Genomic DNA, 12,622 nt, shown 5'->3' with positions numbered 1-12,622 from the left:
CACCCAAATTCCGAGCTTTTCTTTCCTAATGGGTTTGCACGCATTATTTGCTTTTACATTGATTCCTATGGAAAAAATTGCTTCTACTTACAAACTTTTCTGCTTAAGAACCTGGTCACAGAATGAATTACGTTCTTAAGTAGAGGTACCACTGTATTAACTTATCTTCTTCCCCATCTTAACATCCAAACCCTTGGGGGGGGGTCTAAATTTGACTACAAATTACATAGGTATTTCTTCTGTGTGTTAAGTCCTGTCTACATCTTCCCAGAGCAAATGCAGTCTGTTCATGGAACTAAAAAATGGTAATTTATTTTTTTTAAAAAATTCTTAACAATTTATTTCAGCTTTTTGGGGAAGGGAAAAAAACATAAGCATCCATAGATGCTATGGATACAGTACTAGGTCCTTGAGATTGCATTTATTAAAGAAAGAGGGTGAGATCATCCAAGGGCATGGGGTGAGGTATCATCAATATGCCGATGATACCCAGTTATACATCTCCACCCCATGTCCAGTCAACGAAGCAGCGGAAGTGATGTGCCGGTGCCTGGAGGCTGTTGGGGCCTGGATGGGTGTCAACAAACTCAAACTCAATCCAGACAAGACGGAGTGGCTGTGGGTCTTGCCTCCCAAGGACAATTCCATCTGTCCGTCCATCACCCTGGGGGGAGAAACATTGACCCCCTCAGAGAGGGTTCGCAACTTGGGCGTCCTCCTCGATCCACAGCTCACATTAGAGAAACATCTTTCAGCTGTGGCGAGGGGGGCGTTTGCCCAGGTTCGCCTGGTGCATCAGTTGCGACCCTATTTGGACCGGGAGTCACTGCTCACAGTCACTCATGCCCTCATCACCTCGAGGCTCGACTACTGTAACGCTCTCTACATGGGGCTACCTTTGAAAAGTGTTCGGAAACTTCAGATCGTGCAGAATGCAGCTGCGAGAGCAATCATGGGCTTTCCCAAATATGCCCATGTTACACCAACACTCCGCAGTCTGCATTGGTTGCCGATCAGTTTCCGGTCACAATTCAAAGTGTTGGTTATGACCTATAAAGCCCTTCATGGCACCGGACCAGAATATCTCAGGAACCGCCTTCTGCCGCACGAATCCCAGCGGCCAGTTAGGTCCCACAGAGTGGGTCTTCTCCGGGTCCCGTCAACGAAACAATGCCACTTGGCGGGACCCAGGAGAAGAGCCTTCTCTGTGGCGGCCCCGGCCCTCTGGAACCAACTCCCCCCAGAGATTAGAATTGCCCCTACCCTCCTTGCCTTTCGCAAGCTACTCAAAACCCACCTCTGCCGCCAGGCATGGGGGAATTAAGACTTCTTCTCCCCCTAGGCTGATACAACTGTATGTATGGTATGTTTGTACGTATGTTGGTTTTATACATTAGGGGGTTTTAAGTTAGTTTTTAGTATTGGATTTTTACTGTATATTGTTTATGACTGTTGTTAGCCGCCCCGAGTTTTCGGAGAGGGGCGGCATATAAATCCAATAAATGAAATGAAATGAAATTTAAGAAATGGGAGTTTTATCTAGCATAATCTAAGATGAAGAAATCTCCCAGGCAGCTGAATCTCCACAAATACAACCATAAAATCTTTTAAAGTATCTTTTTCACAGCACACTGCCATCTGTATACTCTACATTCTGCCTCAGTCACTGCTAGTTTCTACAATAAAATTTTCCACCTGCTCTCTACAACGATGCAGAGCAAAAAGCCCTTGCTTGAAAGAAACCGTTCTTCTGGGGGGTTCGCACGCAAGTTTTGGGGGGTTCGGTGTAGCTTAAACCCTCTATAAACTCCTCTCCCCTCGGCCACTTATTGCAGGCGTACCGTACCTCTGGGACCGCTGCCCCAAAGCCAAGCGCTTTCTAAACACCTCCTCGGGAGACCAGCAGCCCCTTCCCCCTATTTTGCCACCTCTCAAAAAAAGGGGGGAAAGGGGACTGTCCCCCCGCCCAGTCCCCAAGGACTGACTTCCCTCTGCAAAGCCAGAAGGGAGGGTGGAGATGGCGGGGAGGAGGGAGAGCCACTTTCTCGCCTCTCCTCCACACACGCAGCTCCCCTGCAGGCACTGGCTGCCCGGGCAGGAGGAACGCGTACCTAACCCTCCCAACGCCCCCGTTGCCCGGGCCGCCTTTCCACGCCTTCCCTTCCCTGCCTCTTTCTCCGGGCCTATCCGCCCAACGGCCCGCCTAAGGCGCCCAACGCCCCCCGCCCCCGTTCCCAGGCACACCAACCTGGACGCCCAGCGCCATCTTCCAGGCAGGAGGGTGACGCCGAGAGGAGCCGGGGCGGAGGAGGCGCAGGCTGCTGCGGTGCCCGGGCGGGCGGGCGAGCAGTTGGGAGGAGCGAAGGGGAGGACAGCGGGGGCCCTGCCGGCAGGAAATGTTCGCGCCGGCAGCGGCTTGGGGCAAAGCGGAGGAGGGTTAGGAAAGCGCGCGCGACTTTAGGCGGGAAAATGGAAGGCGTTTGCGGGGGAGCCCGGTGGAAGGAGGAGAAGGCCGAGGCGAACCTGCCCCGCCGCTTTGTTTTAACTTCAGGCGGAGGGAACGTAGCGCGAAGCCTAGTTGCAAACGCTGCCCAGCTTATGAAGCCAGTGCACACGGCGCTGGCCCGGGGGTTGAGTGCAACGCCACAATGGATTGCAACCCGCAACGGCGAGCAATAATGCCTGGCTTTGGTTCAAGTAAAATCCTGCACTAAAACACCCATTGTGGCTAAGCGTGGGGCGTCAAGCCAGTCTCAACCTTCGGCACGTCCCCATATTCATAGGAAGAAGCAGGAATAGAAAGAAAGGGGTGGACGGAATAACCCGTGATTGGGCATAGCAATTAAGCGTTAAAGAGCATAGGAAGGGGGAGTAAATTTAAGCCTCCCACCCTCTAAGAAGCAGCCCAGGTGACTTAGAAACTTGCTCTCTGTTCAATCACTTCACAGATTTGTTGGGAATAGTTCAGAAGCCAGGGTGCAGCCTTGCGCTGGCCAAAGGTGAGGGAGAAAATAAATAATTTCCTGAGTTACGGTAACCTCTTTTACATAACAGAGTAAACTCAAATACTGTAACTAAATGCACATCACAGAGTAAAATGTGGGTCACAAAGGGACAGTTTTACTCCCACAACTCTGCAGGTACAGGTCAGGCTAAAATCCGAGGCTGCCCCAAAGTGTTGCTGGGAAGGGAATGAAGGTTAAATCTACATGTAACCAATCCTCATTCAAAATAAAACCTTGCCCATTACTGTAGATCAAAGCTGCCTAGGTTACTTAGGTACATCAGGATAAAATCATACAAGCACTTCTTCCTATCAGGAAAAATACAGCAATTAATTACATGTTGTTTTTTCACTTAATTTCTGTTACCTGAAGTGAGGGCCTTATGTCCTTGCAGATTCTGTTGCCTGTTTAGAAGAAGCCCTGATGCTGATGTTGCATATGAAAAACTTGAATGCCTGTACATTTTTATTTATTTAGCGTATGGCATCTACAGTGGTCATACAGTCACTGATATACATCAGCAGGCACACATACACACAGATTAAGATAAAGCCACAATTTCCTAAAAAGACAATCATGAACTACACATGTTATAGTTTCTTCTGAAGCACCAACTTTGCATCTCAACCAATGCCTGTGCATGAGGGAGGGGGGAAATATGGTTGATTTTTTTAATGTACAGTATTGTGTATTTTTGTGTGTTTCTTAATTTATATCTGGGAATTATACCTGAAGATGGGAATTACTGTAAGAATGTGCTCATAAAAGGTTGTACCTACTATTCTTAACAATGTAATGAATTTATGTGTTTATTTGACTTATATGTTGCCCACCTCATCTACAGGCAGCTCTGGGCAGCTTATAAACATTCAAAATTAATAAACAGTAAAAATAACAACAATAACAACATTTTTACAATTAAAAGATGCGGAAGAAGGGTGCAAGATGCAGTAAAGGTGGGATCTTTTCTTCATCCCACAGCCACCTTCAAAGTGACATATCCTTCCCTTGTAGCCAGATCTTCAGCTGTTGCAGAAAATCAGTAAGGTGAGTGAATATCTGACATCAGGAAGTACGATATTCCAAAGGGCAGGAGCCATAGCAAAAAAGCCTTTTTTCCTGGACCCTCTCAGCTGAAATTCTTTTGACCAATAGGATCCATAACATTGTCAACAATATTTACTTTTAATTCCTCCCCACATTAAAGCTGTTCCTATGAGCTATTACCTTTTGTAATGCAGTCCCAGGATGCAAGTTTAAGAATGCTCAACGCAAAGAAAATTGCTTATTATTGCACTGAAGCCCAAACCAATCATGTTTAGCACCCTGTGTGAAGCCAATCAAGGGCATCCAAATCTTAGATATAAGAAGTCATCATATTCTTTCAGTCACAGACTGAGGTACAATTGGCATGGTTAACTAATGGTGATTTCTGTTTCATTATCGGTTCCAACACAAGCTAATAGCCATTTGACATCAACGTAGGAAGATTAAATTACATTGGCTTTCTAAAACCAGCCTTCTGTTTTGGCATAGACAAAGTTATGGAATTATTTGATGGGAAGATACGATAGAAAGGAAAGTGGCAGAAATACGGACAAGAAAAATGAAGAATCAATGCTTTGGGTACAAAATGGGAAAAGCAACAGAATGAAGCTGTGTCCTAAAATACATATTTTATATTTTGTAATAAGCTGAAAATGCAATATTGTAAGTAACCACTGCACAGCCCCAGGAGAGTAGCAGTGCCAGTGCTGCTCATTCTTGGTGATGGGCAAGTGGGACGGCAGCCACCAAGAACAAACCGCTGCCCCAGCTCCTCTCCTAGGGTGACAGAGCTGCACAGCAGTTATTACCCTGCTGCTTGCGGCTGGGCTGCTGGAGGAGAACCCCTCACTTCCAGCCACCAAGAACAAGCAGTGCTGCCGCAGGAGCAGAGTCTTCACCGAACGAACGTCTGTCCGACGCCAGGGTAATAGACACACCGACCAGAAAGCAGGCGTGCTCCCTTGGTAGAAGGGGCAGGAGGGGAGGCTGTGCTGGCTTATTCTCAATGGTTGGCTGGGGAGGGGGGACTTTATTGATACTCTTCTGGGTTCTGAGGTGCGCATGCGGACAAGTCAGCTGTCTTCATGCACTCATGCACACCAGAAAACAAAATCAAGTGGCTGACGCCGCAAACTGGCTCCTCTTCGCTTGTGTGTGCATTTGCATGTTCCCGTTTCTGCATGCGGTGCCGAAATGGTTTGCCAACACTGGCCTAACCTAACCTAATTGCTCTGTTATCAGAACAACCCAGCAAACATTTTTGGAAGGCAAGAAAGGAAGTGGGGGATGGATAGGAGGGAGAATATATTTATTTAAATAATTATATTGCCAGGGATATACAAAAATCTATAATTGGATAAAGATAATATATTTATAGTGGTGGAATGAAGTAAACATAACTTCCACAAAAGTAATAAAAGATCCAGTGTGAAACCTTTTATAGAATTCAGTTATTGAGCATAAGGTTAAATTTGGATCCAATAGAGTCTATTCACCAAGCAGACAAAAAGAATTTGGGCACCCAGAAGAGGGTTTACTTTAAACATTAACATAGTTTATGTTTCCCCTATCTCATGTAAGTAATGAGGCTTCTTTAATGCTTCAAAAAGAGTTCCTGCTTAAGTATTTCTTCTTGTAAGAGCTTTGCATAGACTATTCTTGTGTATGTGCAAATCTGTTGTTATTAACTGGAAACAAAAATGTCTTAAGCTGATTCCAACAAAGTGGTGTTTCCATGTGGGTAAAAGTGCACAAGCAAACAACAAACTATAAGGTTCTTGTTATCTTTTATTTACAGCCTATTGTCAGGCCAGCCTTTGAATTCACATTTTTACAAAAAAAATAGGTTTTGGAGTATAGGTGTCAGGCTCAAGGTAAAAATGTGAATTCAAAGGCTGGCCTGACACAGTAAAAGGGGGGGGAAAGGTTTTTGTGTGTGTGTGTGTGTGTGTGTGTGTGTGTGTGTGTGTCAGGCCAGCCTTTGAATTCACATTTTTACCTTGGGCCTGACACCTAAACTCCAAAACCTATTTTTTTGTGAAAGTATCATAAACAGTTATATTATGGCTATTGTTTTAATAGCACAAGTTCTTGCTACATATCATAAGCTCATCGTGCCTTTTCTTTAAGGAACCCCGAATATAGGTAACCTCATAATGTCTGTTGTGAGTCAAGCTGAGGGAGAATATGAGGGAGATGAGGATTTTGATACTGATGAATTGAGTTTGGAATCTGGAATGAAACTGAGTGGGCCATCAATTCCATATCCTTTTGCTACAGCATGGCCAGCTTCGTTTTTAAAAACTTTTTCCCTCAGAAACATTGTTTTGGTTCTTGTTACCTCTGGTCTGCACAATGAAGCAAAAGATCCCAGCTGTTTCCAAGCAATGCTTAGATCTTTTATTCCAACCCCCCCCCCCCCCCCCCCCCCAAATGATGGCTGTTAATTTTGAACACAGCATGAAGGACAGTTATAACTGTAAACTCTGTGATTTGCTGCAATTCCGCTTGGGCACTAAATTCTATTTTATAACTTTCATTTTGATCAAGCTATTAAAATCATTATGTTTAGGGAGGACACATTTTAATTTAATCACTATGCAGATTTCAATCACACTTTCAGATTAAATGTGTAAAAGACCGGGCCACTGCAATCATGGGGCTATGGAAAATTTTTTTTTTAAATCGTGTGAATATTTTTCCTTTGACTATTTACAAAATCTATCCCCTAGGGCAGGGCTGTGAAACTCCTGGCTTGCGGGCCAGATGCTTCACAAAATAGCCATGCCCACACCCAGTTTATCAAAGGTGAAAAAGTCCCAATATGTCACGTGACACCCCCATGGTGACATGAGTTTGACACTTCTGCTCTATGGGGAATCAAACTACGGTAGTCCATTATTCTGGTTCTACTTTGGAAAGTGAAAATTGCAGAATTAAATCTATTGCTGTGGTCAATTAGGTAGGATATGCACAATGGACATAGTTTGTGTGGAAGCTATTATTTTTTCCCCGTCTCCCCCAAAGAAGCTGTCTTACTGCAAAGCAAAGGACCCAGGCAGGCTTCAACATAATTTATCTTGATTTCCATAAATGCCATACACATTCATGGCAGAATCTCCACTCGTGATTTGAAGAAAACCCTTTCGTGACGGCCATTTTATGACAAAATCCACAATAGGGAAAGGAAGAAACCTATTAGAGCAAGTATGCACCAAGAAAGAATCGAAATAGGAGTTTATTTGGGAGTGAGGCCTTCTATTCAGGGTAAAGTAAGAGCTCCAGATATTTTAATGGTTTTTAATTGGCTATTTTTTAATTGTTCTCAATCAAATGTATAAAGAATATTCGTAACATGACCTCAGTATTTAAATGATATCTCCAGAGGATTGCCTATCTCATGCAGCAAGCAATTCATGGTTTCCCCAAATATTTAGTTCATTCTTCAGGAGTACAGACTAGGGACCATATGCCATGGAGAAAATATGTGTATATTCTATTAAAATCTGACACCAATTTGATAGCATATAATCAGTCAATCAATCAGTGTCAAGTCAGTCAGTGAACCAAAACATTGTTTCAAGAAATGAGTTCTCTGACAGGTATTTATTTATTGTGGGGAGAGGGTAGGCTTACTAACCCACCTCGTGTATCCTGACAACCACTCCTCCAAATAACAATGAGATTCACTTTCAAGCATGACATATATAGGATAGTTTCCAGAGTCTATTGCTTGAAAAACGTATCTGTGTGAGGCTTACTGCTGCAGAAATGTGTATTTCTAATTCTGGTGGGTGTACGGGGGAAGAGCCTTCTCTGTTGCAGCCCCAGCCCTCTGGAACCAACTTTCCTGGGAGATCCGCACCACCCCCAGTCTCCTTGCCTTTCGAAAGGCATTAAAAACATATCTATGCTGGCAGGCCTGAGGATTGTGAGCGAAAGCTTCGCTTCGGCCACTTGTATGAAAGAGAAATTATTATCCATTTTTATTCTGTGTTTTTAGTATTTTTGATGTTTCAATTGTATTTTTGTCATTGTATCTATTTTAACTCTTGTGAGCCGCCCTAAATGAATGAATGAATTTTTTTTTTTTAACTGCTGCCTTTAGGCAGGCCGACTGCTCTGGAATTGCTGGAATTTGAAAGCCTTGGGGGAAGGAAAGACATTACTGTATTTCCTTTTTCTCTTTCTTTGACTCAGAATCCTGAAATAGAGGCAGAGAAAGAGGGCACTACTCAGGAATACTGGGTGGAGAGTTCAGACATGATCCTCTCTGGAAATTTAATATGGGGTCTAGTCCCATCCACTTCTTTGTCTTCTTTCTATTGAAAACCAAAGTCAAACAGGTAAATGTTGTCTCTGGATCGTTTTAGGGCTAAAAAAAAAAAAAAGAACATTGCCCCATAAATACATTTTGGCTATGATGGAGCAATTAGATTGTAAAAGATGGACTTGCTGATATGGTCACTTGTGTTGAAAACTCCTTATTCTAGCACAGCAGCTGTTGGATGAACAAGCAGTTGGGACTCCAGGAACTGGATATAGATGCCCATTGGCACTCCAAGCAGTGAAGTATTGACATGTGGCATAGCAGAAAATTGCTTCATTGGAGGCTAAATTGCAATTTGTCATAATTGTCCAAGCCCCACAACCTTTCTAAAACTTGCTTCTAAGTTACATCTTTCAGTTTACAGGAGGGGGAAAATATTAGTTTGGGAGTAGCCATGTTAAATTGCTTTTTTTTTTTTTGCCCTGACCACACAATTTCTTCCAATGTACTGTAATCTCAAATGACCAAAGTCTAAGTGGGTTGTTTCTCTCAAAAGCTCTTATTCCTATTACAGAAGTAGTGCAATTAAGTAAGATTTACGCTAGATTTATTGTTATATAACTATGTCTGAATGTTCATATACTCAAGGACTTGTACTAGTTATTTACTGTATTGCTAAATTTCTTTATTTTATACAAAAACACAACACAATTTTGAGCAGTTCAAGATATGGGACACACCAAAATCTAGTAAGACTATATACAGTGATCCCTCGATTATCGCGAGGGTTCCGTTCCAAGACCCCTCGCGATAATCGATTTTTCGCGATGTAGGGTTGCGGAAGTAAAAACACCATCTGCGCATGCGCGCCCTTTTTTTATGGCCACGCATGCGCAGATGGTGGAGGTGGGGAGCGACGAAAGTGCGGAAGCCGACAGATTGCAGCACCCGCTCGCCCGCCCTTCGCCCGCCCTTCGCCCGCCCACACCGCCGTTCGCTCGCTGCTCGCCCGGCCCCCCGGGTTCGGGGGGGTGCTGGGAAGCCCCCCAGGCCGGCTGCGACCTTTTAAAACAGCCGCGCCGCTTCCCAGCTGAGTTCTGAAGCCAAACGCGGAAGTTCGCCTTTGGCGTTTGGCTTCAGGACTCAGCTGGGAAGCGGCGCAGCTGTTTTAAAAGGTTGCAGCCTGCCTGGGGGGCTTCCCAGCACCCCCCCAAACCCGGGTTGGGGGTTCGGGGGGGTGCTGGGAAGCCCCCCAGGCCGGCTGCGACCTTTTAAAACAGCTGCGCCGCTTCCCAGCTGACTCCCGAAGCCAAACGCGGAAGTGGTTTTTTTTTTAATTAATATTTTTTTAAAAATCGCAATATAGCGTTTCGCGAAGATCGAGATCGCGAAACTCGAGGGATCACTGTATCAGGTTTTCCAGGTGCTGCCACAATTTATATAACATGCGGTATTTTATAGCTAATTGCAGACCCAAATTAACATATTTTTGGAGTATAAAATGCACTTTTTTCCTCCCTAAAAGAAGCTGATAATTTGGGTGTGTCTTATACTCTGAATATAGCTTCCCCCCAACCCCCAGCCCTAACTAGCTGCTAACGATCTTCCCAGCTCTTAAATTATTATTATTATTATTATTATTATTATTATTATTATTATTATTATTATTTATTAGATTTGTATGCCACCCCTCTGTATGCCGCAGGCTTTTTCATTGTTTCTCTCTGCGAAGAATGTTTTCCAAGCTGTAGGACTTTGCAGAGTTTTTTCCATTGCTCTACTTGCTCCAAATGTTTCTTTCCAGGTGTTAATAATGTTCCCAGCTCTTACTGGCTTGCAAGCTCTTTCATTGTTACTCTTTCCTAATAAGGGTTTTTTTAAGCCCTAACCAGGGGATAAAATAATGTGCTGATGCTGACCACACTAAAGACGCTAGACAGATGAATATCTGGTAAGCAGATTCTTTTTCCTATTTTATTCCCCCCAAATTAAGGTGCATCTTATACCCTGAAAAATAGGGTATGTCTTTGTAAATGGCCTTAATCACTAGCTCCACCTGGCAGGAAAATGTGGCTGCAGGAACATTATGGTTTGAAATCTAACATTGCATGTTATCATATCAGGACACATTTTTATTAGTGTAGCACGATGGCTGTGCAACATATGGTAGTGAGTAACTGTTATATATCAACTTTTCTGATTTGGAAGCTTCCAAGTACCAATTTTTGGAGTATAAGACGCACCGGAGTATAAGACGCACCTTACTTTTGGGGGAGGAAAATAGGGGGGGGATCTACCTACCAGGTATTCATCTGGCTAGCAATGAAAACAGGCCTGCAAAGACTTAGACCTGGGGAAAAAACCTTAGGGGTAGCAATGAAAAAATCCTGCAAGCTGGGAAGATCGTTAGCACCTCATTAGGGCTGGGGGGGAAAAGCTTCAAAAAAGCTACATTCAGAGTATAAGATGCACCCAAATTTTCATCCTCTTTTGGGAGGGAAAGATGCATCTTATACTCTGAAAAAATACAGAATATTGGATTCTTGACCCTACTGTCTAGAAAATAGCAGAGTTGAAAACCAACATGCCTACCCATGATATGAAAGGATTGCACCTTACAGCAAAGTCTACATTATTCCATAGTCATTTATTTTTATGCCTCAGTGTAGAACTATACTACAGTATATCCTCTGAGATACCTCCCAAAGAGCTTGTCAAATTATTTGGAATTCTGTGAAGAAATTATGCTAGTTGCTAAAAAAAAAATCATTTGCACATCAAGCTATAAAGTTGGCAGCGGATTAATAATTCATCTGACCATTCAGTTATCATTTTGTTTTTTCCCCACATGCCATTAAGACGCATGCAGAGCTTTTCTTCTGATATAATAAAATAAAACTCATCCTATTGTGTGGTGTAATTAATTCTGCCTAACACCGTAAGGAACTTCAGAGATCTTATTTTGCAGAATTAATCAAACTATATACCATCCATCTGTCTAGGGCCTCAACCTTTCTACTTCAGGATTCTCCCTATGTGGCCCTTGAAAAGTAGTCTGACCATAATTGCTGAAAATTAGTGATGTTGTTTTTTCCATTTTAAAGTCAGAAATAGATGGAAACTAGGATATGCCCCAATAGAGATGTTACAACATTTAAAACAAAACTATCTAAGCCATCCAAAGCTTCCCTGTGGCCAGCTTTTTTAATATATTGATTGATGTAACAGTCTTCTTAAACTATTACAAACATGTAAGATTTTGTAGGATTGTTCTACCAACAACAGCTCTTGATCCCTTAACTGGCCTTCTGAAAGTTTGCCTACCCCAGCTTAAAATAATTTCTACCAAAAACGAATCATTACCTAGAGGTCATAGTTCCCTCTAAGCTGAGCAGTGAGCAATCGCTCACTTAAAAATCATCATCAACTCAGAGTTTTCCAAACCTGCCCAGAAGCCGAGAGGGAAAGAGTGAGAGGGAAGGAGAGAGAGAGGAAGAGAGGAAGAGAAACAGATAGAAAAAAGAGAGGAAGGAAAAGAGAAAGAAAAAGAATGGGAGTAAGGAAGAGAGAAAGAAAATCAAAATCTATTTTGAAACTAGCTCAACTATTTAAGTGGAATTTTGATATTGATAGAGTTGCCCTATTATGAGCTCACTGTTATAGACACACAGTACAGTATTTTATTTTGAAATTCTCTGAGGGAAAACAGGGTGGGTTTTTTATTTGTTTGTTTGTTTGTTTGTTTGTTTATTTATTTATTATTTCTGTGCCGCCCAGTCCCGAAGGGACTGCCGCTCAGACACTATATTTTTCCGCCCACCCCAAAAAAAAATTAGAGGGAACACTGCTAGAGGTAGGCTTCAATTTATGATTACAGTTGAGCCCCAAATTTCCATTGCTAAGTGAGGCTATTGATAAGTAAAATTTGTCCACTTTAGGAAGTTTAGGAGTTTTTGGGTACGGTTCTTAATGAATCACTTCAGTTAAGTGACTCATGTGATTCTTAACTTTAGTGAATCCGGCTTCCCCCATTGACTTAGCTTGTCAGAATCCCACTAGGAAGGTTACAGATGATAATCACATGACCCGGGACAATGCAACTGCCAGAAATACATGGGAGTTGCCAAGCACCTGAATTTTGATCATGTGATCAGGGGGAAACTGCAACGGTTATGTGAAAACCAGTTATAAGTCACTTTTTTTATGCTGCTGTAACTTTGAATGGTCACTGAACCAACTGTTGTAAGCCAAGGATTACCTGTACTTGCTTTCATATTTGCTTATATTTATATTTATTTAT

At 42.9% G+C, this 12,622-nt stretch overlaps 1 protein-coding gene across 1 annotated transcript in view; it reads right to left on the bottom strand.

Annotated features, from left to right (window-relative positions):
• The window catches only part of RANBP17 (RAN binding protein 17), a 264,626-nt gene extending 261,903 nt beyond the window's left edge, over positions 1 to 2,723 (bottom strand). The window contains exon 1 of the mRNA XM_070732698.1: positions 2,249 to 2,723. Coding sequence (XP_070588799.1) covers positions 2,249 to 2,266 — 18 coding nt within the window. The 5' untranslated portion in view covers positions 2,267 to 2,723. The remainder of the gene's footprint in view (positions 1 to 2,248) is intronic.
• Between the last annotated feature and the right edge of the window lie 9,899 nt (positions 2,724 to 12,622).

The sequence above is a fragment of the Erythrolamprus reginae genome, chromosome 1, assembly GCF_031021105.1.
Source record: "Erythrolamprus reginae isolate rEryReg1 chromosome 1, rEryReg1.hap1, whole genome shotgun sequence".
NCBI lineage: Eukaryota > Metazoa > Chordata > Lepidosauria > Squamata > Dipsadidae > Erythrolamprus > Erythrolamprus reginae.
Note: the sequence above shows the minus strand (reverse complement) of the source record. Positions and strands in the feature narration are given on the sequence as shown.